The sequence below is a fragment of the Phacochoerus africanus genome, chromosome 15, assembly GCF_016906955.1.
Source record: "Phacochoerus africanus isolate WHEZ1 chromosome 15, ROS_Pafr_v1, whole genome shotgun sequence".
In the NCBI taxonomy this organism is placed as follows: domain Eukaryota; kingdom Metazoa; phylum Chordata; class Mammalia; order Artiodactyla; family Suidae; genus Phacochoerus; species Phacochoerus africanus.
Genome location: NC_062558.1, coordinates 106,892,689 through 106,919,529, shown reverse-complemented (window position 1 = coordinate 106,919,529; position 26,841 = coordinate 106,892,689). Strand labels below are relative to the sequence as shown.

At 39.0% G+C, this 26,841-nt stretch overlaps 1 protein-coding gene across 1 annotated transcript in view; it reads right to left on the bottom strand.

The window, feature by feature from the left end:
• Window positions 1-26,841, bottom strand: part of LOC125116555 (cytochrome P450 2C18-like) — a 39,964-nt gene that overhangs the window by 2,507 nt on the left and 10,616 nt on the right. Inside the window, exons 4-8 of the mRNA XM_047761872.1 lie at window positions 23,853-24,013; window positions 18,828-19,004; window positions 17,029-17,170; window positions 14,878-15,065; window positions 782-923 (exon numbers count right to left, since the gene is read on the bottom strand). Coding sequence (XP_047617828.1) covers window positions 782-923; window positions 14,878-15,065; window positions 17,029-17,170; window positions 18,828-19,004; window positions 23,853-24,013 — 810 coding nt within the window. The remainder of the gene's footprint in view (window positions 1-781; window positions 924-14,877; window positions 15,066-17,028; window positions 17,171-18,827; window positions 19,005-23,852; window positions 24,014-26,841) is intronic.

The following is a 26,841-nucleotide window of genomic DNA, read 5'->3' as shown; positions in this document are numbered from 1 at the left end:
TGGTGCTCTGGAACCACTGGAGAACATCCGGCCACACTCCAAGGAATCCTGATACTACAGTTGTATCGCAAGTTCTGACCCTTTCAATCTAGAGGAAATGTCCTGTTGATATAAAAATCACCCCATCCTCTTTTCTTACTCTGCTCTTGTGAGGCAGCTCAAATTCCCTTTCTGTGATTAGAATGTTACTTATTCTATGTTATGCCTCACTCTATGGTATCAGTGACCAGAAAGCGGGCAGTTTCCCCTCTGGTCTCATGAGCAGCCTGTGCTTTTCTCTCCCACCACACTACTCTTCCTGCATTACAGTGATATGTTTACTAATCTGCTTCCCTAACTAGGATGTGAGCCGGTTTGTTGCCCCTTCAGTGCTTATAAAGAGCTGTAGCCCCAGAGCTCAGCCTGGAGACTGAGAGGCATTACAGCAAATACTCAAGAGTTGTGGACTTTTATGCCTTTCTTATGTCAGGCAAGGAAAACCTAAATGAGCTTTGCTTGCTAAGAGGAGCTCTTGGGAAGCTCAGGGATCTATCAAAGAGGTAGGATTCAATCCATCTGTTTTCTAGCCTTTTCATTTTGGCAGAACTGGGTCACTTTCCCAGACTTCTGATACAGGGGATGTATGATGATGGGGTGGAAAGTGCATGACATTGGGACTGGTGCTCAGGATCATGGACAAAAAGCAACTCCACCAGCTCCAGAGTGAGCACCATTGAGTTCCAACCATGCCCTGAAAGATATCTTGTCCCCTAAAGTACCTAAGGAAATTAATGTTCATTACCTGCTGAGAAAGGCATGAAGCAGTCACTCTTCTTAAAGTTGCCACTTTCATCCAGGAAGTGGCCAGGGTCAAACACCTCTGGGTTGGGGAATTCTTGGTCATCACGCAGCACAGAAGTCAGTGATGTTAATACAGTCGTGCCCTGGAATGAAAATGAAGGTAAACTTTGTTATAAAGAAGTCATGGAGCTGGAAGAAATGTTGCAAATCATTTAGTCCAATCTTTTGATCTATAGTTGAGGGGTCCCAGGTCTACATAAGGGCAATGGCAATCCCAGGCAGACAAGCCAAGTGCAAAAGAGGGATGAGCTTAACATCAGTGGCAATGAGGTTACTCAAGTGGCCTCCAAAAGCATTTGAAAGACTGAGTACATAGTCACTTGTGTGCTGATATCCGAATCCCCTTTTATTTATCACAATGTTTGGACACCGTTCTCTGTCCCACCCTTTGCTCTATTTCAGTACTTCAGTTTTACTCACATCTCATGTGCAGATTATGGTTTAAAATGGAAGCCTCTGCTGGCTCTTGAAAAGTCAGATGTGTTTGGAAACTGTTTATAGGGCTTTTGAAAGGAGAGGTCTGATCTGATTAAAAATAACAAAGGGAAAAATCCATACACACAGAAACAGATCAGAGGTTGTCAGGGGATGGAGGGACAGAGGACTGGGCAATGAGTGCTTACTGTGTGAGGCATTTCCTTTTGGATGGATGAAAATGCTCTGGTATTAGAGAGTAGCTATGGATACATGACATTGTGAAGGCACTATGTTGCAGTGAATTGTCCACTTTAAGACAGCTAAAATGGAAATTTTCATGTTATGTGTATTTTGTCAAAATAAAAAAGAAAATTTGCCCAAGTAGAAAAATAACTTTGTAATTAATATTATAAATACACTATCAACTACTGAGTATTTATCTTGGGATGGAAATTTGTTTCTCTCCATTTAAAAATGTGGGGGAACACTCCATTAAGGATGAATTCTAGGTTTAAAAATGTGAGATGATCAAATTAGACAAATTATCTATTTCCAACAGTTCAGGTAAAGATCATCAATTAATGCTACACTTGTTGGATGAATGATGTAGGAAACAGTGTACTCACAAGGTCTTTAAAATACTGTGCCATAGATATTTGTTTACTAATTACCTGTGAGAAGTAGAACCTCAACAAAGGAGCCATATGCACACACATCCTTAAGAACAGATTACCTTAGCATCACCAATAACGGGATAAATTGACATTACATGTCTTCAGCCAAACTGTGATGCAGTAGGACATACCCAAAATCACATATGTAATTTTCTTGTGCAATACACAGAACTGGAATCTAATCTCAAGGAAACAATCACACATGGCCAGACTGAGGAACATTAAACATAATAATTGTCCCAGTTTTTCAAAGCAGTCAATGTACTAAAATGAAATAAAGGAAAAGGAACTCTTCTTGACAACAAGGGACTAAAAGGCACAGACAATCAAATTAAATACCTGTGCCTTGATTGGATACTAGATGTCCCCGCAAAAACAAAAAACAAAAAAAACCCAAAAAAACAAAAAACAAACAAAAAAGCTTTACAATATATTTTAGAATAACTAAGAATATTTAATTTTAGCATATATATTAGATAAAGTTATCGTATAGATGATAATTCCTTTAATGTGAAGGCTTTGTTGCTATGTAAATAAAGTCCTTGTTCAGATACATACTGAAGTACTTAGGTGTTAAGTATAATAGAAGACTCATGGATATGCAGTTAAAGTGTAGGTACACATACAAATTTCACTTATATACATCCATTTTATATTTAAATACTATTTAAATTTTAAAATATTTAAAATTCAAAACGGGGGGTAATTCCACCCTTTATCATATTAAAGGTCTATAATTTTATTTTTAAAATTATTGCCTTGTATATTTTAAAACAAATAATACAGAGAGTTTCCATCAGGGCATGGTGGGTTAAGAATTCAATTGCAGCAGTTCAGGTGACCACAGAGGTGCAGGTTCAACCCCTGGCCTGGCACAGGGGGTGAAAGGATCTGGCATTGTTGCAGTTGCTGTGTAGGTCTCAGCTGAGGCTTATATTCAGCCCTTTGGCTGGGAAATGCCATATGCCACAGGTGCAGCCATTAAAAAAATACAAATAAAAATTAGGAAGTGACTTCGTGGCTCAGCAGTTAACAAACACGACCAGTATCCATGAGGATGCAGGTTCAATCACCGGCCTTGCTCAGGGGTTAAGGTTGTCAGCTGTGGTGTAGGTAGCAGAGACGGCTTGGATCTGGTGTTGCTGTGGCTGTGGCATAGGCCAGCAGCTATAGCTCCAATTAGACCCCTAGCCTGGGAACTTCCATATGCCACAGGTGTGGCCCTAAAAAGACTAAAAAAATTTAAAAATAAAAATTAAAAAAATAAAACAAATAGGAGTTCCCACCGTGGTTTGGTGGTAATGAACCCGACTAGCATCCATGAGGATGAGGGCTCGATCACTGCCCTTGCTCAGTGGGTTAAGGATCCAGTGTTGCCATGAGCTGTGGTGTAGGTCACAGATGCAGCTCAGGTCCTGCACTGCTGTGGCTGTTGGCAAAGTTCAGCAGCTGTAGGTCTAATTCGACCCCTAGCCTGGCAACTTCCATATGATGTGGGTAAGCCTTTCAAAAAGACAGGAAATACAATACAATAAAAGAATAATAGTAATTACAGGAAACTGTTACTGTAAGATTTTAAAGCTTAGGTCAGCACAAAAACCTGTATGCAATTATTTGCAGCATCTTTATTCAAAGAGCCCCAAACTGGAAATAATCCAAACATTAATCAATTAGTAAATGAATAAACAATTTGTGTTACTCCATATGATGGATTGACCATCAATAAAAAGGAATAAACTAATGACACATGCAATAACAAAGATAAATCTCAAACATAGTCTGCCACATAAAAAAGAGATAAAGGCATGAGTTAATGACAGGTTATGTCCTTCGTGTCACATTCTATTATATTGCACTCGTGAACAGGCAAAACTGTAGGACCAAAAACAGATCAGTGGTTACCACCAGGTAGAATTAGGGGAAATGCATCAGCTGCAAAAGAAGAATAAGAGAACTTTTGGAGGTGAGGACAATGTTTTATCTTAGTTGTGATGATAGTTTACATATTATTCAAAACTCTTTAGACTCTACACTTAAAAAGGTGAATTTTCTTTGACATAGCTTATATCTCAAGTAAAAAAAAACTGAGGAATATATTAAGTCACAAAAAGTATATATGGTGAAAAGGAAATCAAATCTAACGATACAAACCCATTTAGACTTTCCAAACATAACCATTTCCACGAACGAGTTATATGTCCTTCTAGAGATATTAAGCATATCAGGCAGATAATCCTACATACATTTATGCCACTTAGCACTTTCTTCTCTTTTTTAACCCAATGACAAGCATCTACTGGATCATGAGTTTTTTCTTCCATAAAATGATTTGGATATTGTCCCATATCAATATACATACATCTGCCTTTTTCAAGTGACATAATGTAAATGCACCATTACACTACTGATGAACATTTAGATAAGTCAAGATTTTTTTTTTTTGGTCTGTTGTGTTTTTAGGGCCACATGCATAGATTATGGAGGTTCCCAGGCTAGGGGTCCAATCGGAGCTGTAGATGCTGGCCTATGCCACAGCCATAGCAATGCCAGATCTGAGCCATGTCTGCCACCTACAGCACAGCTCACCACAGCGCCAGATCCTCAAACCACCGGGCGAGGCCAGGGATCGAATCCACAACCTCATGGTTCCTAGTCGGATTCGTTTCTGCTGCACCACAACAGGATCTCCATCAAGATTTTTTTTTTATCACAAGTAATAATGCAAGGATGATTTTTTTGGACATTCCTTCATTAGCATTTGCAGTAGATACTAAGAATTTTAATTATTGCATTACAATATACCATATCTTATTTTGAATAGATATGGCTGAATTATCCTCCAAAAAAGATGTACTTATTTATAATCCTGCCAGTGGCACTTGAAAGTTCTCACATACATATAGCCTCACCAATACAATGTTTTCTTAGAGTCTGACTTTATCTCTCTGATAGATGAAAAGAGTGTCTTATGCTTTTTGCCTTGTATTTTGCTATGTTACCTGATTTAACTCTTGCCATATTTTATTAAGTAAATAAGGTTAGCATTAAGAAATGTTCACAAATGTCTTTACCAGGACATGAATATTTACACAAAGCAGTATCAATAAGGAATTTAAATAGTTCAGGTGAGGTTTTGACCATCAAATGAAACTGCACCAAACCTATATTGCTTTTAGTTTTCCAAGTTTTTTTATTAAAAATTTTTTTTAAAAATTTTTTGTCTTTTGTCCTTTTAGGGCCACACCCATGACATATAGAGAATCCTAGGCTAGCGGTCTAATAGGAGCTGTGGTGGCCAGCCTACATCACAGCCACAGCAATGCCAGATCCGAGCCATGTCTGCGACCTACACCACAGTTCATGGCAACATCAGAGCCTTAACCCAATGTGCAAAGCCAGGGACCAAACATGCAACCTCATGGTTCCTCATTGGATTCATTTCCACTGTGCCAAGATGGGAACAGCAGTTTTCCAAGTTTTTCATGCTGCATAATTAAGGATGAGGGATTTCTAAACTCATATTATAGGGGAAATAAGTAAAAGCCAAAAAACCCTTAGATCAGCTCTAACACAGTAGCCTTGAGTGATCCATGGCTACTTATATTTAAATTAAAGCTAAATATCCTGCTGTATAGCACTGGGAACTATATCTAGTCACGTGTGATGGAGCATGATGGAGGATAAGAAAAAGAATATATGTATGTGTATATGTGTGTGTTTGTGTTTGTATGACTGGCTCACCTTGCTGTACAGTAGCTAATTGACAGAACACTGTAAACCAACTACAATGGGAAACATTAAAATCATTTAAAAAGATAAATTACAGCTACATAAAAGGAAATAGCATTTAAAATTCAGTTCCTCAATGCACTAACCACATTTTAAGAACTCACTAGGCAATGTGGTTCGTGGCTACGACATGGGACAACAGAGATACTCAGAATTCCCTCTTTCCAGAAGATAACAGTAGTAGTTTCAATCTTAATAAACTCACAACCCCTTTCCCTTCAAAGTAGAATGTCTAGGTATCTCACTTTTATACATAATAAGATAATATATGCAGGCTTCAAATGGGAGTAGCTTGTAGGATACCAACTAGAAAGGCTGAATGAAAACAGAAACCATGTGTTAGAAAGCAGAGGAAAGCTGCTGACAAAAATTAGGCTCAAGACTCCAGACCTGGAAGAAACCTGGAAAGGTAAACTAGCATCTATAATCAACGTTTGCCTGTGTTAATATCTAGTTCAGAAACAGGAGATATTATGTAATTCTGTCTGCCTAGTGGAGGAAGGAAGAACACTTTTGGGAAGAAGACAAACTTCATCTGAGAAAGCATTTTTTTTCTTATGTAATATCTGAGCTTAGGCAAACTAATTAGGCATAGGAAAGATTGCTAAGTGAACACACAAAAAAAGGGAGAAGGGGGTAATTATATACATATAATTATACATATATATATATATATGGAAAATTACCCACCTAATTTTTGAGGCCAACAGTACCTTGATAGCAAAAGTCTGAGAAAAAATTCAGATCCGTCTCTTCTGACATAAATACAAAAGTTCTCAATAAAACGCAGCAAACCAAATCCAGCTAGGTGTATGTGACAGAGACAGACAGAGAGACAGAGAGAGCAAAGACAAAATATATGTCATATAAAGAGATGCAGAGAATCCATCTGATGAAATTGATACACATTTATGAAAAAATTATAGATTGTCAAGATCAGGGGAGAGGGAGAAATGATGAGTTGCTAACCAGTGGGTATAAACACCTAGTAATACAAGACGAGTAAGTTCTCGAGATCTGCTATACAATGTTGTGCCTATAGTTAACAATAGTATATTGTACATTTAAAATCTGCTAGGATTTTAGGAAATTTGAGGAAATTTTACATGTAATTTAAAATAATAAAACCTGTATTCTTACAACAAGAAAACTACATTTTGTTTTAGTTTTTTTAATTAGGAAAGTACCAAATCACTACAATCTCTGTCAGAAGGGAGAAGTAGGAGTAGTTCCTAACTCATTCGACAAGGCCATCATTACCCTAATCCCAAAACCAGACAAAGATGTTGAAAGGAAGGAAAGTACCAGGACAATGGCTCTCAGGAACATACATGTAAAAGTCCTCAACAAATAGTAGCCAATCCAATCCAGTAATGTATAAAAAGAACTATATACCACAAGCCAGTGATACTTATCCCATGTATGCAAGGCTAGTTGTACACCTGAAAAGCAATTAATGTAATTCATCACATCAACAAGACAAAGAAGAAAAATCAGAAAAGAAGAAGGAAGAAGAAGAAAAATCAAAGATGAAAAATCAGCCCACATGCTGATTATCAACAGATGCAGAAAAAAGCCTTTAACAAAATATAACACCCATTCATGATAAAAATTCTCAATGAACTAGGAATAAAGGGCAACTGCCACAACTTGATAAAGAATATCCAGAAAAAACTCACCTAGAGCTAACATCCAATTTAGTGAGAAACCCAAAGCTTTCCCACTAAGAACAGGAATGAGACAAGAAGGTCTCATCTCACCAGTGTTTTTCCACGTCATATTAGAAGTCTTAGCTAAAGCAGTAAGACAATAAAAGGAAATACAAGGTATAGAGACTGGGGAAAAATTAATGAAACTGTCTTAGTTTGCAGGTGGCATGATCATCTATGCAGAAAATCCAAAAGAAATGAAAACCTTTTTCTGAAACTGATAAGGGAGGATACCATGATTGCAAAATACAAAGTTAATTCATGAAAATCAATTGTTTTCATATATACCATCAATGAACAACTGGGAATTAAAATTCAGAGCATAATGGCACTTACATCAGCAGTGAACAAATGAAAATAGTTGTAAATCTCACAAAATAAGTATAAGATCTATATGAGGAAGATCACAAAATGCTGACAAATAAAATAAAAGGATCGAATATATGGAAACTTTCCATGCTCATGAACAGAAAGACTTCAGGATGTCAAAATGTTAGCTCTTCTCCACTTATTCTGGGAGTTCCCATTGTGGCTCAGTGGTTATCAAATCCAACTAGGAACCATGAGGCTGTGGGTTCGATCCCTGTCCTGGCTCAGTGGGTCAAGGATCCAGTGTTGTTGAGAGCTGTGGTGTAGGTCGCAGACATGGCCTGGATCCCACATTGCTATGGCTGTGGTGTAGACTGGGAGCTGCAGCTCTGATTAGACCCCTAGCCTGGGAAACTCCATGTGCCATGGGTGCGGCCCTTGAAAAAAAAAAAAAAGACAAAATGTTAGCTTTTCTCAACTTATTCTCTCAGTTAAATGCAATCTTGGCCAAAATCTCAGAAAATTATTATGATGATAATGACAACCTGATCCTAAAGTCTATATGGAGAGGCAAAATATTCAGAATAACCAATTCAATATTAAAGAACAAAGTTAGAGGACTTACACTACCCAAATTCAAGAGTTAATTTAAAGCTACACCAATCAAGACAAGTGTAGTATTGATAAAAGAATTAACAAGAAGATCAATGGCACAGGATATAGAGTTCAGAAACACACCAACATAAATATAACTGACTGATCTCTGACACAAAGGAGCAGATGGCAATGTAATGTAGTAAGACAGTTTTTCAAAAGTGTTGCTAGAACATCTTGATGCCCACAAGCCAAAAAAAAAAAAAAAAGGATATTATACCCTTCACAAAATTAACTAAAAATGAATCACAGATCTACATATAAAATGCAAAATCATATAACTCCCAGAAGAAACACATGAGAAAATCTCAGTGACCTCAGGTTTGGCAGTGACTTTTCAGATGCGACATCAGAGGCACAATTTATGAAAGAAAGAATTGATAAACTAGCTTTCATTAAATCAAAATTTTCTGCTCTGTAAAAGACATTTTAAAGAGAATCAAGGACTTCCTGGTGTGGAACCACGAGGTTAGGGTTTGATCCCTGGCCTCATTCAGTGGGTTAAGGATCTGGTGTTGCCATGAGCAGTGGTGTAGGTCACAGATGAGGCTTGGATCTGACATTGCTGCGGCTGTGCCATAGGCTGGCAGCTGTCACTCCAATTGGACCCCTCGCCTGGGAACCTCCATTTGCTTGGGTGTGGCTCTTTTGAGACCGAAAAAAAAAAATTAAAAAATTAAAAAAAAACAAAGGCCATAAAGAAAGTCAAAGAAGGACAGTATTTAATGATAAAAGGATCAAGAAGAGGCTATTACACTTGTCAATATATATGGCCCTGACATAGGAGCACCCAAATACATATCACAAATACTAACAGACATAAAAGGAGAATCCATGGGAATATAACAATACTAGGAGACTTTAACCCTCCATTCACATCAATGGGCAACTGCTCCAGACAGAAAATCAATAAGGCAACAGAGATCCTAAATGACACAATTAATTGATACTTTGGGGACATGATATCCAAAAAACTCAGAATACACATTCTTCTCAAGGGCACATGGAATATTCTCAAGGACAGACTACATGCTGGGGCATGAAACTAACCTCAACAAATTTAAGAGTGTAGAAATTATTTCAACTATCTTCTCTGACCACAATGTCATGAAGCTACAAGTCAACCATCAGGAAAAGAAGTGAGAAAAACTGACTACGTGGACATGAAACAACAGGCTTCTAAAAAACCAATGGGTCTCGGAGAAAATCAGAAGGATCATTTCAAAATGCCCCAAGACAAACGACAAAGAAAACATGACCATTCAAAAATCTATGGATGTCTCTAGACCAAACACTCCCCGACATAAACCACAGCAATATCATCTCAGATCCACCTCCTAGGGTAATGACGACAAAAACAAAAATCAACACATGGGACTTCCTTAAACTTAAAAGTTTCTGCACAGCAAAGGAAACCCTAAATGAAACAAAAAGGCAACCCACAGAATGGGAGAAAATCTTTGCAAATGAAGCAACTGCCAAGGGATCCATCTCCCAAATTTAGAAACACCTCTTGCAGCTCAACACCAAAGAAACAAACAACGCCATCAAAAAATGAGCAGAAGATCTACACAGACAATTCTCCAAAGAAGACACGTGGATGGCCAAAAAGACACATGAAAATATGTTCAGTGTCACTCATTATTAGAGAAATGCAAATCATAACTGCTATGAGGTACCACCTTACATGGGCCAGAATGGCCATCATCAAAAAGTCTGCATACAATAAGTGCTGGAGAGGGTGTGGAGAAAAAGGAACCCTATCACATTGTTGGTGGGAATGTAAATTAGTGTAATCACTGTGGAAACCAGTATGGAGATGCCTCAGAAAACTAAAAATAGAATCACCATTTGATACAGTGATCCCACGCCTGGCTATCTATCCAGAGAAAACCATGACTCAAAAAGATACATGTACTCCAATGTTCATTGCAGCACTATTTGCAAGCCAAGACATGGGAACAACCTAAATGTCCATTGACAGAGGAGTGGCTAAGAAGAGATACACATACACAATGGAATATTAATTGGGCATTAAAAGGAATGAATAACGGCATTAGTAGCAACATGGATGTACCTGGAAATCATCATGCTGAGTGAAGCTAGTCAGTAAGACACCAATATCATATGCTATCACTTACATGTGGAATCTAAAAAAGGACACAATGAACTTCTTTGCAGAACAGATACTGCCTCACAGACTTTGAAACACTTATGGTTTCAAAAGGAGACAGGTTGGGGGTGGGGGGATGGGCTGGGGGTTTGGGATAGAAATGCTATAAAATTGGGTTGTGATGATTGTTGTACAACTATAAATGTAATGCAATCCACAGAGTAATTAAAAAAACAAAAACTATGGATGCCTCAAAAGCAGTTCTTAGAAGGAAGTTCATAGTGATACAGGCCTTCCTCAAAATACCTAAAGTTAGCAGAAGAAAGAAACCATAAAGACCAAAGAGGAAGTCATTGAAAGGGAGATTCAGAAAATAGAAAAAAAATCAATAAAAAACCAAGAGCTGGTTCTTTGAAAGGGTAAGCAAAATTGACAAACCTCTGGACAGACTCACCAAGAAGAGGAGAGAAAGAATTCAAACAAACAACATGAGAAATTAAAAAGGAGAAATGTCAACAGATAAGCAGAAATACAAAAAAAAAAAAAAGGGGGGAGTGATATGCCCACAAATTTGACAACCTAGAAGATATGGACAACTTTCCAGAGATAATACTGAATCAAGGAAGAATAGATCAATTGATCAGATCATCACTAGAAATTAAACTGAATATGTAATAAACATACTCCCTACAAACAAATGTCCAAATGTCCAGATGGCTTCACAGGCAAATTCTTTTTTTTTTTTTGTCATTTTGTTTTTCCTAGGGCCATACCCGTGTCACATGGAGGTTCCCAGGCTAGGGGTCTAATCAGAGCTACAGCTGCCAGCCTACACCACAGCCACAGCAACGCCAGATTCAAACCTTCACAGGCAAATTACACCAAATGTACAAAGGAGAACTTATACCCATCCTTCTTAAACTTTGCCAAAAGATTGAAGAAGATGGAACACTCCCAAAGATATTCTATGAAGCCACCATCACCCTAATACCCAAACTAGACAAAGGTACTCCCAAACAAAGAAAGTTATAGGCTAATATATTTCATGAATATAAATGCAAAAATTCTCAACAAAATTTTAACTAACCAAATCCAAAAATACATAAGAAAGATCACACATCATGACCAAGTGGGATTCATCCCAAGTCCACAAGGATGTTTCAACATATACAAACAATCAATGTCTACACCACAGTAAGAAAACTCAAAAACTGCATGACCATCTTCATAGATGCAGAAATAGCTTTTGACAAAATCCAACATCCATTCATGATTAAAAACTCTTACCAAAATGGGTATAGAGGGAACATATCTTAACATAATAAAAGCCGCTTGTGACAAACACACAGCCAATAAAACCCTCAATGGATAAAAGCTGAAAGCCTTCCCACTAAAATCAGGAATAAGACAAGGATCGCTTCTCGGCCTTTTGGCTAAGATCAAGTGTAGGAATAAGACAAGGATGCCCACTCTCACCACTTTTATTCCACATGGTATTGGAAGTCCTAGCCCTAGTAATCAGACAAACAAAATGAATAAAATCTTTCCAAAGTGGAAGAGAAGAGGTAAAACTGTCACTCTATGCAGATGATATGATACTATACATTGAAAGGACTCCACACATAAACTACTTGAACAGATCAAGGAATTCAGTAAGTAGCAGGATATAATATTAAAATTCAAAAATCAGTTGGATTTCTGTATACTAACAGTGAAATAAATACTAGGAAAGGAATATAAAAATACAATACTTCTTAAAAATCGCCACCCAAACAATTAAATGCCTAGGAATAAACCTGACCAAGGAAGTGAAAGACTGTAATTAAAGAGGATTCATGGAAATGGAATTCTATGGTCCTGGACTGGAAGAACTAATACTGTTAAAATGGTCATACTACCCAAAGAAATCTACAGATTTAATGCAATCCCTATCAAATTACCCATGAATTTTTTCACAGAACTAGAACAAATACTCCAAAAATGTATATGGAACCATAAAAGATCCAGAATTGCCAAAGCAATCCTGAGGAAAAAAGAAACCAAGCAGGACTCTCCCAGACTTCAGACAATATTACAAAGCTACGGTAATCAAGACTGCGTGGTACTGGTACAAAACAGGCATACAGATCAATGGAACAGAAGAGAGAACCCAGAGATAAACCTAGACACCTAGGGTCAATGAATATTCGATAAAGGAGGCAAGAATATAAAACAGGAAAAAAACAGTCTCTTCAGCCAGTGGTGCTGGAAAAACTGGACAGCTGCATGTGAATCAATTGAAACTAGAACACACCCTCACACCATGCACAGAAACAAACTCAAAATGGCTTAAAGACTTAAACATGGAGTTATCATTGTGGCTCAGAAGCAACAAACATGACTAGTATCTATGAGGGTTTGATCCCTGGCTCCTCTCAGTGGGTTAAGGATTTGGTGTTGCCATGAGCTGCAATGTTGGTTGCAGATGTGGCTCAGATCTGGCTTTGCTATGGCTGTGGTGTAGGCTGGCAGCTGCAGCTCCAATTCAACCTGTAGCCTGGGAACTTCCATACACTGCTGGTGTGGACCTATAAAGACAACAACAACAAAATAGATGGGCACATAAGACAAAAGACCCTAAAATTCCATAAAACACCATAAAACTCCTAGAAGAGCCATGAGCTGTGGTGTGCATTGCAAACATGGCTTGGATATGGCATGGCTATGGCTCTGGTGTAGGCTGGCAGCTGCAGCTTCAATTTAACCTGTAGCCTGGGAACTTCCATATGCTGCTGGAGTGGCCCTAGAAAGACAACAACAACAAAAAAGACAGACACATAAGACAAAACACCATAAAATTCCATACAACACCATAATACTCCCAGAAGAGCCATGAGCTGTGGTGTGCATCGCAAACATGGCTCGGATCTGGTATGGCTATGGCTCTGGTGTAGACCAGCAACAGTAGCTCCAACTCGACCCCTATCCTGGGAATCTCCATATGTCTCCTAAAAAGCAAACAAAACAAAACGTACAAACAAAAACTCTTAGAAGATAACATAGGGAAAACTTTCTCTGACATCAACTGTCCAAATGTCTTCATAGGTCTGTCTCCCAAACAAAGCATTGGAAATAAAAACAAAATAAACCAATAGGACCTAATCAAACTTGCAAGCTTTTGCACAGCAAAGTAAACCATTAAAAAAACAAAAACAAAACCCAAAAGAAAACCTAAGGAATGGGAGAAAATAGTTGCAAATGATGTAACCTACAAAGGCTTAATCTCCAAAACATACAAACAACTCACACAATCAACAGCAAAAAACCAAACCCAATTGAAAAAGGAGCAGAGGACCTAAACAGACAATTTTCCCAACACGCACAGGAAAAAATGCTCAACATCACTAATTATCAACGAAATGCAAATCAAAACTACAATCACACTATTCAGAATGGCTATCATGAATAAGACTACAAATAAATGCTGAAGAGGCTGTGAAGGAAAGGGAACCCTCCTACATGGTTGGTGGGAGTGTAAATTGGTACAACCACTATGGAAAACAGTATGGAGGTTCCTCAGAAAACAAAATATAGAACTACCACATAATCCAGCAATCCCACTCTTGGGAATGTATCCCAAAAACTTTCCTTGCAAAAGACACATGCACCCACATGTTCACTGCAGTACTATTCACAATAGCCAAGACACGGAAACAACCCAAATGTCCATTGACAGATGAAGGGATCAAGAAGATATGGTATAGATACACAATGGAATACTACTCAGCCATTAAAAAAAAAAACAAAATAATGCCATTTGCAGCATCATGGATGCAACTCGAGGCTCTCCTACTAAGTGAAGAAAGTCAGAGGGAGAAAGACAATACCATATGATATCACTTTAAAAAATGGCACAAATGAACCCATTTACAAAACAGAAACAGACTCACGGACATGGAAAGCATACTTGTGGCTGCCAAGGGGGAGGATGAAGGAGCAGGACAGACCTGGAGTTTGGGATTATTAGGTGCAAAGTACAATATCTAGATTGGATAAGCATGGGGTCCTGCTGTACAGCACAGGGAACTATATCTAATCACTTCTGATAGGACATGATGGAGGATAACATGAGAAGGGAGTGTATATATACTATGGCTGGGTCACTTTGCTATACAGCAGAAATTGACAGAACATTGTAAACCAACTATAATAATAAAAAATAAAATTTTAAAAAGAATAAAAAATAAAAACTCATAGCCACAAATGACAAATACCAAAAAACCCATCAACCCACCACATGTATGGCTTTTGCGATTTTCTCATCTATTGAGTTGAAACCATACTGTGAACATGGGAACTTTAAGAGCATTGAGCTCACTGGAACAAATCTTACCTTGGGGATGAGGTAGTTTCTGAATTTAATGTCCCTGGTCACTGCATGAGGCAGGCTGATGGGGACCAGGTCAATGTATCTCTGGATCTCATGCACCACGGCATCTGTGTAGGGCATGCGGCTTCTGTCCTGCATGCAAGGACTTCGGTGTCTCTCAATCACAGAGTCAATCTCTTTCTGCACTTTGGCTGATAAGACACAAGTAAGACTGATGGAAAAAGAGCTATATCATATTTGCATACCAATTCAGGGATACATGGAGCTCTACCAAGGTGTCCCAACATCATTATACACATTACTCACATGCTCAGAAGTACATCTAGACACAGAGTCTGAGTTGTCTAATTATAGGTACAAGTGACTTTCACACAAGGCAGGCTTTGAGATCAATCTATACACACCTACATATCAGCACACAGATGAATACAAATGGAAATAATAAAACGCTTCAAATATAAATAGATATTTGCATTCCCATGTTCACTGCAACATTACTCACAACAACCAAGATACAGAAACAACCCAAGTGTCTGTCAATGGATAAAGAGATAAGGAAAAGATAATGTATATAGAGCATAGTATGCAGCCAATAAAGATGAAAATTCTGCTTTTTGCAACAACACGAATGAACCTGGATGATATTATGCTAAGCAAAGTAAGCCAGACTCAAACAGACAAAAACTGCATGATCTAACTTTTATGTGGAATCTAAATAAGTCAAACTCAGAGTTCCCATTGTGACTCAGCAGAAACGAAGCTGCCTAGTACACAAGAGCATGCAGGTTCAATCCTTGGCCTCGCTCAGTAGGTTAAGGATCCGGCGTTGTAGTGAGCTGTGGTTTGGTTGCAGACATGGCTCAAACCTGGCATTGCTGTGGCTGTGGTGTAGGCCGGCGGCTGCAGCTCCGATTCAACCCCTAGCCTGGGAACCTCCATATGCCATGGGTGTGGCCCTAAAAAGACAAAAATAAAATAAAGTCAAACTCATAGAAACAAAGAGGGAAGGGGGCGGTTGTCAGAGGCTGGGGGTGGAGGACATGAGAAAATGTTAGTCAAAGGGTACAAACTTTCAGTTATAAGAACAAGTTCTGGGGATGTAATTATGACATGTTGACTATAGTTAACAATACTCTATTACGTCCTTGAAGTTTGCTTAGAGTCATCAATAAGCTTGATTGTGGAAATCATTTCATAATTTGTCCATATATGAAATCATCACTTTGTACACCTTAAATATATAAATTTGTATTTGTTAATTATATTTCAGTAAAACTGGAAAAAAATAAAGTTGTTTAAAATGGGATAAAACTCCTTTAGTCATATCTTCTGTCGAAACAGCATGTATTTTTTTTCTAAGTCTAATCTTTTAAAATACCTCCCTGATTTGGGGAATTTTCTCAGGCTTTCTCACCAAATTTCCTGAATTTTTGCTGTACTTCAACAAATATAGTTCTCTACCCTATAGTTTTCTACCCTAGCATTAGAATGCTGCATATTCAGAATATGGAAAGATTTCTAGGAGTTCCCGTTGTGGCTCAGTGGTTAAGGAATCTGACTAGGATCCATGAGGTTATACGTTCCATTCCTGGCCTTGCTCAGTGAGTTAAGGATCTGGCATTGCCGTGAGCTGTGGTGTAGGTCACAGACACAGCTCGGATCCTGCATTGCTGTGGCTCTGGCGTAGGCCAGTAGCTACAGCTCCGATTAGACCCCTAGCCTGGGAGCCTCCATATGCCACAGGTGTGGTCCTAAGAAGACCAAAAAAAAAAAAAAAAAAAAAAAAGGCAAGGACAAACAAAGTGGACTCTTCTTAAGAAAACTAATATTCGATTCTAGGCCAATTTATGCTGGCCATGCCTGCTGCAAATCCCTTCTCATGAAGTCCAGACATTTATCCAGAATTTTTTATTTATGAAATCCATACCTTTAGTGCCTTTGCTATTGCTCATGCTGAATTCCCTGTTTTCAGTTGTCCTTTCCTGTTACACAAACTTGTCTTATTTTTATCCTTTTCTTAATGTTTGGACAACTTGTAGTTGGTGGCACAGAAATTTCAAAAATAAAGCATCTCTAATGAAATAATATGGAGGCCTCTCTCCATGTCTTCCCAACCTCTCTTCTGAAATCACCCTGCCACCCTGTTGGTCATACCTGTGACATCTGGGTGCTTCAGCAGCAGGAGGAGCCCATATCTCAGAGAGGTGCTCGTTGTCTCTGTCCCAGCTCCAAACAAGTCAGATATAGTGGCTATCAAGTTTTCAAGAGTAAACGCCATCTGGTGATTGTGTTTTTCCTAGGAATGATTTCATGTGATTATCTGATACTTTGCCAGCATGTATACTTGCAACCAATCCAAAATAATGCATTGTTATAAAGTTAAGTAAACCTGGACACTGGAGAGTACAGTACTAACACAACCACTATGGGAGTTTCCCAGTGGATCAGCATGTTAAGGGTCCACTCTTTTCATGGCTGTGGCTCGGGTCACTGCTGTGCTGCTGATTTGATCCCTGGCCTGGGAACTTCTGCAGGCTGTTTGCATGGCCAAAAAATTTAAAAATAAAAATCAATAAAATAAAAACCAAAACAAGATGACTGTATGGTAGGACAAAGCATGAGGAGTGACTGATGCAATATTCATTTCCTATTCCTTATAACTTGCTTGCCTGGAAATACCATTCCAAGCCTCTTTTGCAGCTACAATGGACAAGCAACATACTTCCTACCAAAGGCCTACTGAGGCCAGGTTCTCCCCTTCTGTCTTCTTACTCAAAACACAGACATGAAGGTGCATGTGGTTATAGACACTATCTTGGAACACGAGTCTCTGAGCATGAAGGTGAAGCCTGTATACTTAAGTATGCCAAAGATGAATGGAAAGCACTTGGGTCCAGGATACTTCCGGGCTAGCTCTAGACTGCCCAACATGAGACTCTCTGTATGTGAGATTAGAAAAAGCCCTATTTCCTTAAAACTTTGTCATTTTTCTTATTGGTGGGCAAATACAATCTTAACTGACAGAAATGAGCAAACTAGAGCCATATCTTGAAAAATATTACAAGCCCGACTCAAGAGTTTGCAATTCTCTTCTCCCAACAAACTCTGTGTCTGTCCAAATTTCTTTCTGGTTACATCCAGATAAGGCTTCTCTCCCACCCATCTACTCTCCTTACCACAACACATCTCTGAACCTCTCATTGCACCATTCTACCAATCCAAAATTCCCTCCCCTATGACTTATTGCAAATATTTGAAGCTCTACGTCAAACTTCAGGACAGACAGGAAGCCCACCCAGGGTTAACTCTTCCTTCTCATTCTCCCACATGCTGTGTGAAGTGATCACATCCACCTTCCTTTTATGGCTCAACCCTCTGTATTTCTCACTTGTTTGTATTTCCATCTCACCTGAGATGTACATTCTCTTTCTCCTCAGATGGCCTATTAGTATCTAACAAATAGGGTTCAGGTATCCTAGTTATTTAAACATTCGACTTTATTTAATTTTTATTTGGCCATGCCCATGGCATGCAGAAGTTCCCAGGCCAGAGACTGAACCCATTCCACAGTAGCGACCTGAGTCACCCCAGTGACAACATGACCTTCACACTAGACCAAGAGGAAACACCAACAAGTCAATTTTAAGCCTACCATGGTGCTCAGTTCAGATCCATGTACACATAAGCATCTGAAGTGCTGGTCAAATGATGGAAGATAATACAAGGAAAAGAATGCATATGTGTATATGTGTGTGTGTTTCTGTACAGCAGAAATTGGCACAATAGTGTAATTCAACAATACATTAATTAAAAAAATAAATTTAAAAAACCCCATAAAGTGCCAGTCAAGAATTTCTTGCCTCACCATTTAAACTTTCCTAATAAATACAGAACTAGTCCATGTACCAAAAAATTTAGCCAAGCAGATAATCAAACTGTCATTAACATTTTACCTGTTCCATCTTGATCAGGAAACAATCAATGAAGTCCCGAGGGTCGTTAACGTCCAGGGATGCTTGATGTTCTTTTACTTTCTCCAAAATATAGCTTTTTACATAAGCAGAATTTTTAAACACTTTGTTATGACTCCCTGGGAGATAGTCAATCAGAGCAGGGAAATTATTGCAGACCTTAAAGATTAAAAAATACATTTAGTAATCTAAAAATATATCTTGAAGACATGTATACCATAGGCCAAGCCTGTTTAAAAACTGAGATGAACACAAAATGCTCTCTATCTTCAGGGGGAGGCTTTTACATTGTACCCATAAAGCAATTATTGAGAGTTCCCATTGTGGCTCAGCAGGGTAAGAACAAACTGGTATCCATGAGTGTGGGGGCTTGATCCCTGGCCTCACTCGGTGAGTTAAAGATCCCACTTTGCCGCAAAGCTCTGGTGTAGGTTGTAGAGGTGGCTCAGTTCCAGTGCTGCTCTGGCTGTGGCATAGGCCAACAGCTGTAGATCTGATTCAACACCTAGCTCGCGACCATCCATGTGCTGCAGGTGTGGCCCTAAAAATCTATTTTTTTAAAGTAATTCTCTATGCTGATAGAGATATTTCAGGGGGACACTCTGACTAGATGATGAAAGTTAAGTCATTTCCTATACTCATATATCAAACATATGATATTAAAATATCTGCATGTCAATTCTCTCAGTTTTTACATTAACTCTTCCCTACAACCTTGAAATACAGAATGAGATGAATGACTATGATTCACATTTTACACATAAGGAAACAGGTTAGGAAAGTTGGGTAACCTGATATAGAACACAAAGCCACTCCCTGCTATTTTTATATTATCAAGCAGCCTCAGAAACAGAACCACCATTTTGATTACTCAGGGGCATGCAAATATGACATGAAACCCAACTCAGCATTTTATCAATAAAGGACCTATGCACCAGAGCAGGTAAATGACTTTTCCAAGATCACGTGACTTTATTTCGGTAGAGTACATTGGCTCAGCACAGGGCAAATCTGTGGTGTCTAGTTAAGGCTCATACACCCTAAAACCAGTTCTGACATCCCAAGCCCAATTACCTTGTCAGCCACATTCCCAACTAGCTGCACCCCTGAACCTAGTCAGTGTTCCCTGGTAGCATCTGTGTTCACAAACAGTCTCTTCCTTGAAAGACCGATTCTCCTTCCTAAATTAGAATACTTATGCGAAGGAATATGATGAAGAAGTCACTGAGGGTCATTGGAGGACAAGCCCTGTGGGCAATGGAAGCCTTTCAGGAAGGGTCTGGCTGACCACTGAGGGCTATGGCCATGCTTTTGGGCTGTCATCAAAGTAGATTATGGAAACTGGACATGGAGGAGTAGTGGGAAAACCACAGCCAGAGAGTGAATAGGCTTGAATTCCAGCTTTATATTCAGGCATTTCTTTTCTTGTCTATAAAACAAAGGCTCTGTCATCTTTCTCAAATATGCACCCCATGACACTATGCTATGAATGAGGCTAAGGCATGACTGTGATGTTCAAACATTCACTGCATAGAATAACATCAGCAAGAATGGTGTAGGAGACAGCTCTAAAGGTCAATCCCTCCACAAAATATGTCAGAAAATCAAGCAAACACTGTCACAATCAACTTGTCAGAACTTGTCAGAAACACAAAGGTTTACAGCTATCATAGGAATGCTGAAGCGAGAAACAGGCAACTTTAAATGGCAAGAAAGATTTGTGGCTTTTTTCTGCCACTTGTCCCACCTCCCTCCTCAGCTTGGCAGTGGTCCCAACAAGGGCAGCTTGCAAGATGGGAGCTTGGTTCCTGGTTCCAGAGAAACCAAAACAGTCCTCACTCACAAAGAATTGTGTGTCTGTGTTCTGACCTCTCTGAGGCCACCTGCAAGGCTGACACAGCCCCTTGCTTTTGTTTCCACTAACTTAAAACTCATGGTTGGAAATGCAGCAGGGATGTTGTGCAAACCTAGCAAGATGAATGAATAACAACCTGCAACCACCGGGGGCAAACAATTACACTTAAGGCATAGGAGAGAGCATCCAACCCAGCCCCTGAAAAGGGAGGGCCTTGGGAAATTAGGACATTCAAAAGCACCCATGTGAACTGAGGAATTTAGAAAGCTATGCGCATGCCCAGGGCCAGACATGGGCTAAGAAAAGTCCTGAGAAGACACTATGCTTTCACCTCTGCCTGATCTCTAGGCTCAGTACAAGCATTAGGGGAAGACCAAGACAGAGTCCAAAATGGCCTGGCTGAGGCTACAATGAGTGCCCCAGCACAGAGCTCATCTGGAAGAGTTATTTCCTCCCTCCTTCCCTCTTTCCTGTCTCTTCCTTCCTTCCTTTCCCTTGCTTTCCCTTCTTCCCTTTATTCCTTTCATTTTCCTTTTTTTGTTTGGCTTTTTTTTGGGTTTGTTTGTTTTTAAGGGTCACACCTGTGGCATATGGAAGCTCCGTGGCCAAAGGTAGAATCAGAGCTGCAGCCACTGGCCATAGCCAGGCGAGATCTGAGCTGCAAGTAAGACCTTCCAGCACAGCTCCAGGCAATACCAGAACCTTAACTCACTGAGTGAGACCAGGGATCTAATCCCTCATGGATAGCAATTGGTTTCCTTATCACTAAGCCACAAAGAGAACTTCCCTTCTTCCTCTCATCCTTTATATTTTTCCTTCTGTCCTTCCTCCTTTCTCTCTCTCTCTCCACTCTCTCCATCTCCATCTGCCTTTTTTTTTTTTTTTTTTTTTGCTCCTCACATTTAATGATGTCTCTATCCAGATGCTAGCTGGACATAAACTAAAGGAACAGAGATTTCAGAGACCACACATGACAAAAAAAAAAAAAGAGAGAGAGAAAGAGACTTTGCCAAAATAGTTTAGAATAGTCAGTCCAGCAGTTAAGGATTTGGTGCTGTTACTGCTGTGGCTGTGGTTTGATCCTTGGCCCTGTAACTTTTGTATGCTGCACACACAGCCAAAAAAATAGAAGTTATAGCCTACATAAAGCAAAAAGAATCTATATACTGACAATGAAAAAGCAGAAAAGGAAATTAGGGAAGAAATCCTGTTTACCATCACATCCAAAAGAATAAAATAGCTAGGAGGAAACCTACCTAAAGAAACAAAAGACCTGTACTCTGAAAACTACAAGCCACTGATGAAAGAAATCAAAGATGACACAAACAGATGGAAATATATACCATGCTCATGGATTGGAAGAGTTAATATTATCAAAATGACTCTACTACCCAAGGCAATCTACAGATTCAATGCAATCCCTATCAAATTACCAAGCACATTTTTCACAGAACTTGAACAAAATATTTTAAAGTTTGTTTGGAAGTACAAAGGACCCAGAATAGCTAAAGACATCCTGAAAAAGAAAAATGGAGCTGGAGGAATCAGGCTCCTGGATAAGACTATACTACAAAGCAACAGTCATCAAAACTGCATGGTAGTGGCACAAAGACAGACATATAGATCAGTGGAACAGGATAGAAAGCCCAGAATTAAACCCATGCACTTACGGCCAATTAATCTATGACAAAGGAAGCAAGACTATACAATGGAGAAAGGACAGCTTGTTCAATAAGTGGTGCTGGGAAAACTGGACAGCCACATGGAAAAGAATGAAATTAGAACACTCCCTAACACCATACACAAAAATAAACTCCAAATGGATTAAAGACCTAGATATAAGACCAGACACTATAAAACTCTTAAAGGAAAACACAGGCCAAACACTCTCTGACATAAACAACAGCAACATCTTCTCAGATCCACCTCTTTGAGTATTGACAATAAAAAGAAAAATAAACAAATGGGACCTAATCAAACTTCAAAGTTTCTGCACAGCAAAGGAAACCCTAAACAACACAAAAAAGACAACCCACAGAATGGGAGAAAATCTTTGCAAGTGAATCGACTGACAAGGGATTAATCTCCAAAATTTATAAACACCTTCTGCAGCTCCATACCGAAAAAACAAACAACCCCATCCAAAAATGGGAGGAAGATCTAAACAGACAGTTCTCCAAAAAAGACATACAGATGGCCAAGAAACACATGAAAAGCGTCACTCATTATTAGAGAAATGCAAATCAAAACCACGATGAGGTACCACCTTACACCAGCCAGAATGGCCATCATCCAAAAGTCTACAAACCCTAAGTGCTGGAGAGGGTGTGGAGAAAAAGGAACTCTATTACACTGTTGGTGGAATTGTAAATTGGTGCAACCACTGTGGAAAGCTGTATGGAGATGCATCAGAAAACTCAAAATAGAACTACCATTTGATCCAGGAATCCCACTCCTGGGCATCTACCCAGAGAAAACCACGACTCACAAAGACTCATGTACTCCAATGTTCATTGTAGCACTATTTACAATAGCGAAAAAAATGGAAATAACCTAAATGTCCACTGACAGAGGAGTGGATCCAGAAGAGGTGGTACATATACACAGTGGAATATTACTCAGCCATCAAAAGAATGAAATACCAGCATTTTCAGCAACATGGATGGACCTAGAAACTATCATGCTAGGTGAAGTCAGCCATACAATGAGACACCAACATCAAATGCTTTCACTGACGTGTGGAATCTGAAAAAAGGACAGACGGAACTTCTTTGCAGAACAGATGCTGACTCACAGACATTGAAAAGCTTATGGTCTCTGGAGGAGACAGTTTGGGGTGTGGGGGGATGTGCCTGGGCTGTGGGATGGAAATCCTGTGAAATCAGATTGTTATGATCATTATACAAGTACAGATGTGATAAATTCATTTGAGTAATAAAAAAATGAAAAAAAAAGCAAAAAGCAAAAGGAAAACCTATAGCAAGTTAAAACACACACAGAAAGGGGAGAATTTGATTCCCAGAGTTACCACATCGTAATACACAAAATAACTCATTTCCAAATGTTCACTTCCAAGCATGCTCCAGATGGAATTTTGTACTCATCAAAGAGAAGAGCACTAACAATTCAGGAAAAGAGAATGTTGACTTCACCTGCATCCACGGGGAGCTCAGAATCCTGAAGTTTTCATTTAATTTTTCCAACAAGGTAAGAAAATTTGGATCTGTATAATCAAAACGATTGTGGAAAATGATGGAGCAGATCACATTGCAGGGAGCACAGCCCAGGAGGAAAGTGGGATCACAGGGTGAAGCTAAAGATTTAAAAAGATTTTAAACACCATTAAAATACATATATATATTTATATATATAAACTTCTTTGTGGATAATAGGTATCTCTAAAGTAATCTCTAAAGTAATATCTACCTAGAAATTCCCTCATCAGCAAAAATTTCAGCATCCTTAAAATCAATGCATCACTTTTCCCTTAAACATGAATTGACCATCCCATCCTAGTTTGTTTAATAATTATTCTCCAAATACTCTGTGTACATCACTGCCTTGACCCAAGGAGCTGGCTCTTTTGAAGAGAAAAAAAAAGTAAGATTCAGTTTTTAAAACAATAATTCAGGTTATCTATCAGTGGAGAATCATATCTGTTTGGTAAGCACATAGAAAATTAAGCATTGATGTAGGAAGGAAGAAATAATTAGGATCTGGAAACCTTTTATATGTAATGAATAGTTGAAGGAACATCTGATAGAGTCAAGAAAAGAAAAGATTAAAGAGAGAAAGCTTCAAGTACCTGAAAGAACAATGAAAACAAGAAAAAGGCACCTATGTTTTTATGAGAAGAAAAACTAACTCAAACACAAATTTTAAGATTTGTTTGCTGGAGTTCCCCTCGTGGCACAGCAGAAACGAATTCAACTAGGAACCATGAGGTTGTAGGTTCGATCCCTGCCCTGCTCAGTGGATTAAGGATGCAGTATTCCTGTGAGCTGTGGTGTTGCCGTGAGCTGTGGTGTAGGTCGCAGACATGGCTCGGATCTGGTGTTGCTGTGGCGGTGGTAGAGGCCAGCAGCTAGGAACCTCCATATGCCACAGGTGTGGCCCTAAAAAAAAATGGATTATAAAGATTTGTTTGCCTAAAACAAAAGTAAATAAGAAGTTTTCACTTCAGACTTAAGTCACAGGGCAAACAAGGAAGGTTAAATTGATAACTGGAGTCCTTTTGTTTCTTTACTGCAATATGGGGTGGGGTGGGGTGGGAAAGCAATGTCCTGCTTTAAGAAATAGGGATCCTCACCACCAACCAGGCCTCACATTTCACTTATTTGGACAGATTCTTCCCTCTGATGGAATTCTAGGATATTGTTAGATATAGCCACCAACAGAATACCTTACCTTAACTTTTGTTTTTGTTTTTTGTTTTTTTTTGGGGGGGGGAGATAAAAGCATTTTATTTGATGATATGTGGACTATAAGCAAATTCACAGACTTTTAAGGTATAAGGAGTGGATCTAGTAGAAGAAGACCCATTATCAATGTTAATGATATTATCAATTTTCATTATCAATGAAAATGATAGCACATATGTCTTTTTTTTTCTGACTATCTTCCCTAATACATTTTATTTGTAACATCATAATTACATAATATACACCAAGCTACAGAACATTGCCCCCAGATTCCCTATGGTTTATTCCAATATATCTTACAGATATTACCATTTTTTTATTTGCTATAAACGAAACAGTACTAAGAATCTCAGTTTTACAACACCTTAACTTTTGAATATAGATCAATTCTACCACTTTACAGAGAAAAAAATTAAAGCAGAGGAAAAGTAGCTTTCTTTTTTATTGGCCAATACTTAAATGAAACTGCTATAGTCAAATAAATGATCAATTCTCTTTTAATGGCCACACTGGCAGCATATGGAAGTTCATGGGCTGGGAACAAACCTGCACCTCCACAGCAACCCAAGCCACTCAAGTTGGATTTTTAATCCACTCCACCAGATCGGGAACTCCTTATAAATTTTATATGCAAAAAATCACATCATAATGCAATGAAGCATGACCTGCATCAAAGTGCTGAGAAGAAATGATAGTGATTTTAACAATAGGAATCCTACTTAGTTAACTGGTCCATGCCAAGCTCCTTTTCAGCTGAAACATGTCAAGTCACTAAGCTTCTAGAAGAACTTCTTTTAGAAGGTAGGGGATAATTTGAGAAGGCTGTTAGATTTCTTTCAGTATGTAGGACAGCTAAAATATGATGTTTATCTTTCCTTTCACTTCATTGGAGAGAGAGGATTAAGAAGCAGGTAATTTAGAATCTAGACTGAAAATCAGATTCATCATGACAAGCACTTCATAGGTCAGTACAGCTGCCACTAGGGGGTGAAAAAATTGCCATGAACATTCTAACCCCAATCCAATTGTGTTAAAATGTCCTTGGGGGGTTATTTTTGTTCAGATGTGAAGCCAACATCAGGAAATGACTGCCAATGGAAAGTCAGTTTGTTACCCATACTTCCCAAGAGGAGGGGGCACAGCACACAGGGCCACAGGTGGAAGCACCAAGGTTGACCAGGAGGTCAGAAGAAACAAGCAGAGAGCACAGGCCAGAGCCCTTACTGGGGTTTTCATGGACTACATGAACTAAGAAGAGTAGGTTGGCTGGCTAAGTTTAGGTTGGCCAGCATGTGTGGCCTAAAAAGTAAAAAGAAAAAAGTTATTAATATACCAATAGAGGGGTAGATGAAGAATGCTGAAAACAGTGAGTTCCCATTGTGGTTCAGCAGAAAATGAACCCAACTAGTATTGATGAGGATGTGGGTTCAATCCTTGGCCCACTTACTGGGTTAAGGATCCAGCATTGCCACGAGCTGCAGTGTAGTTTGCAGACATGGCTCAGATCTGGCATTGCTGTGGCTGTGGTGAAGGCCCACAGCTGTAGCTCCAATTTGACCCCTGGCCTGGGAATTTCCAGATGCTACACTGTGGCCCTAAACAAACAAACACACACACATACACACACACGCACACTCACATGCACACGCACACATATACACAAACACTGGAAAAAGAAACAACTAATAGGGAAGGCAGGGTCATGAATTACAATATTAGT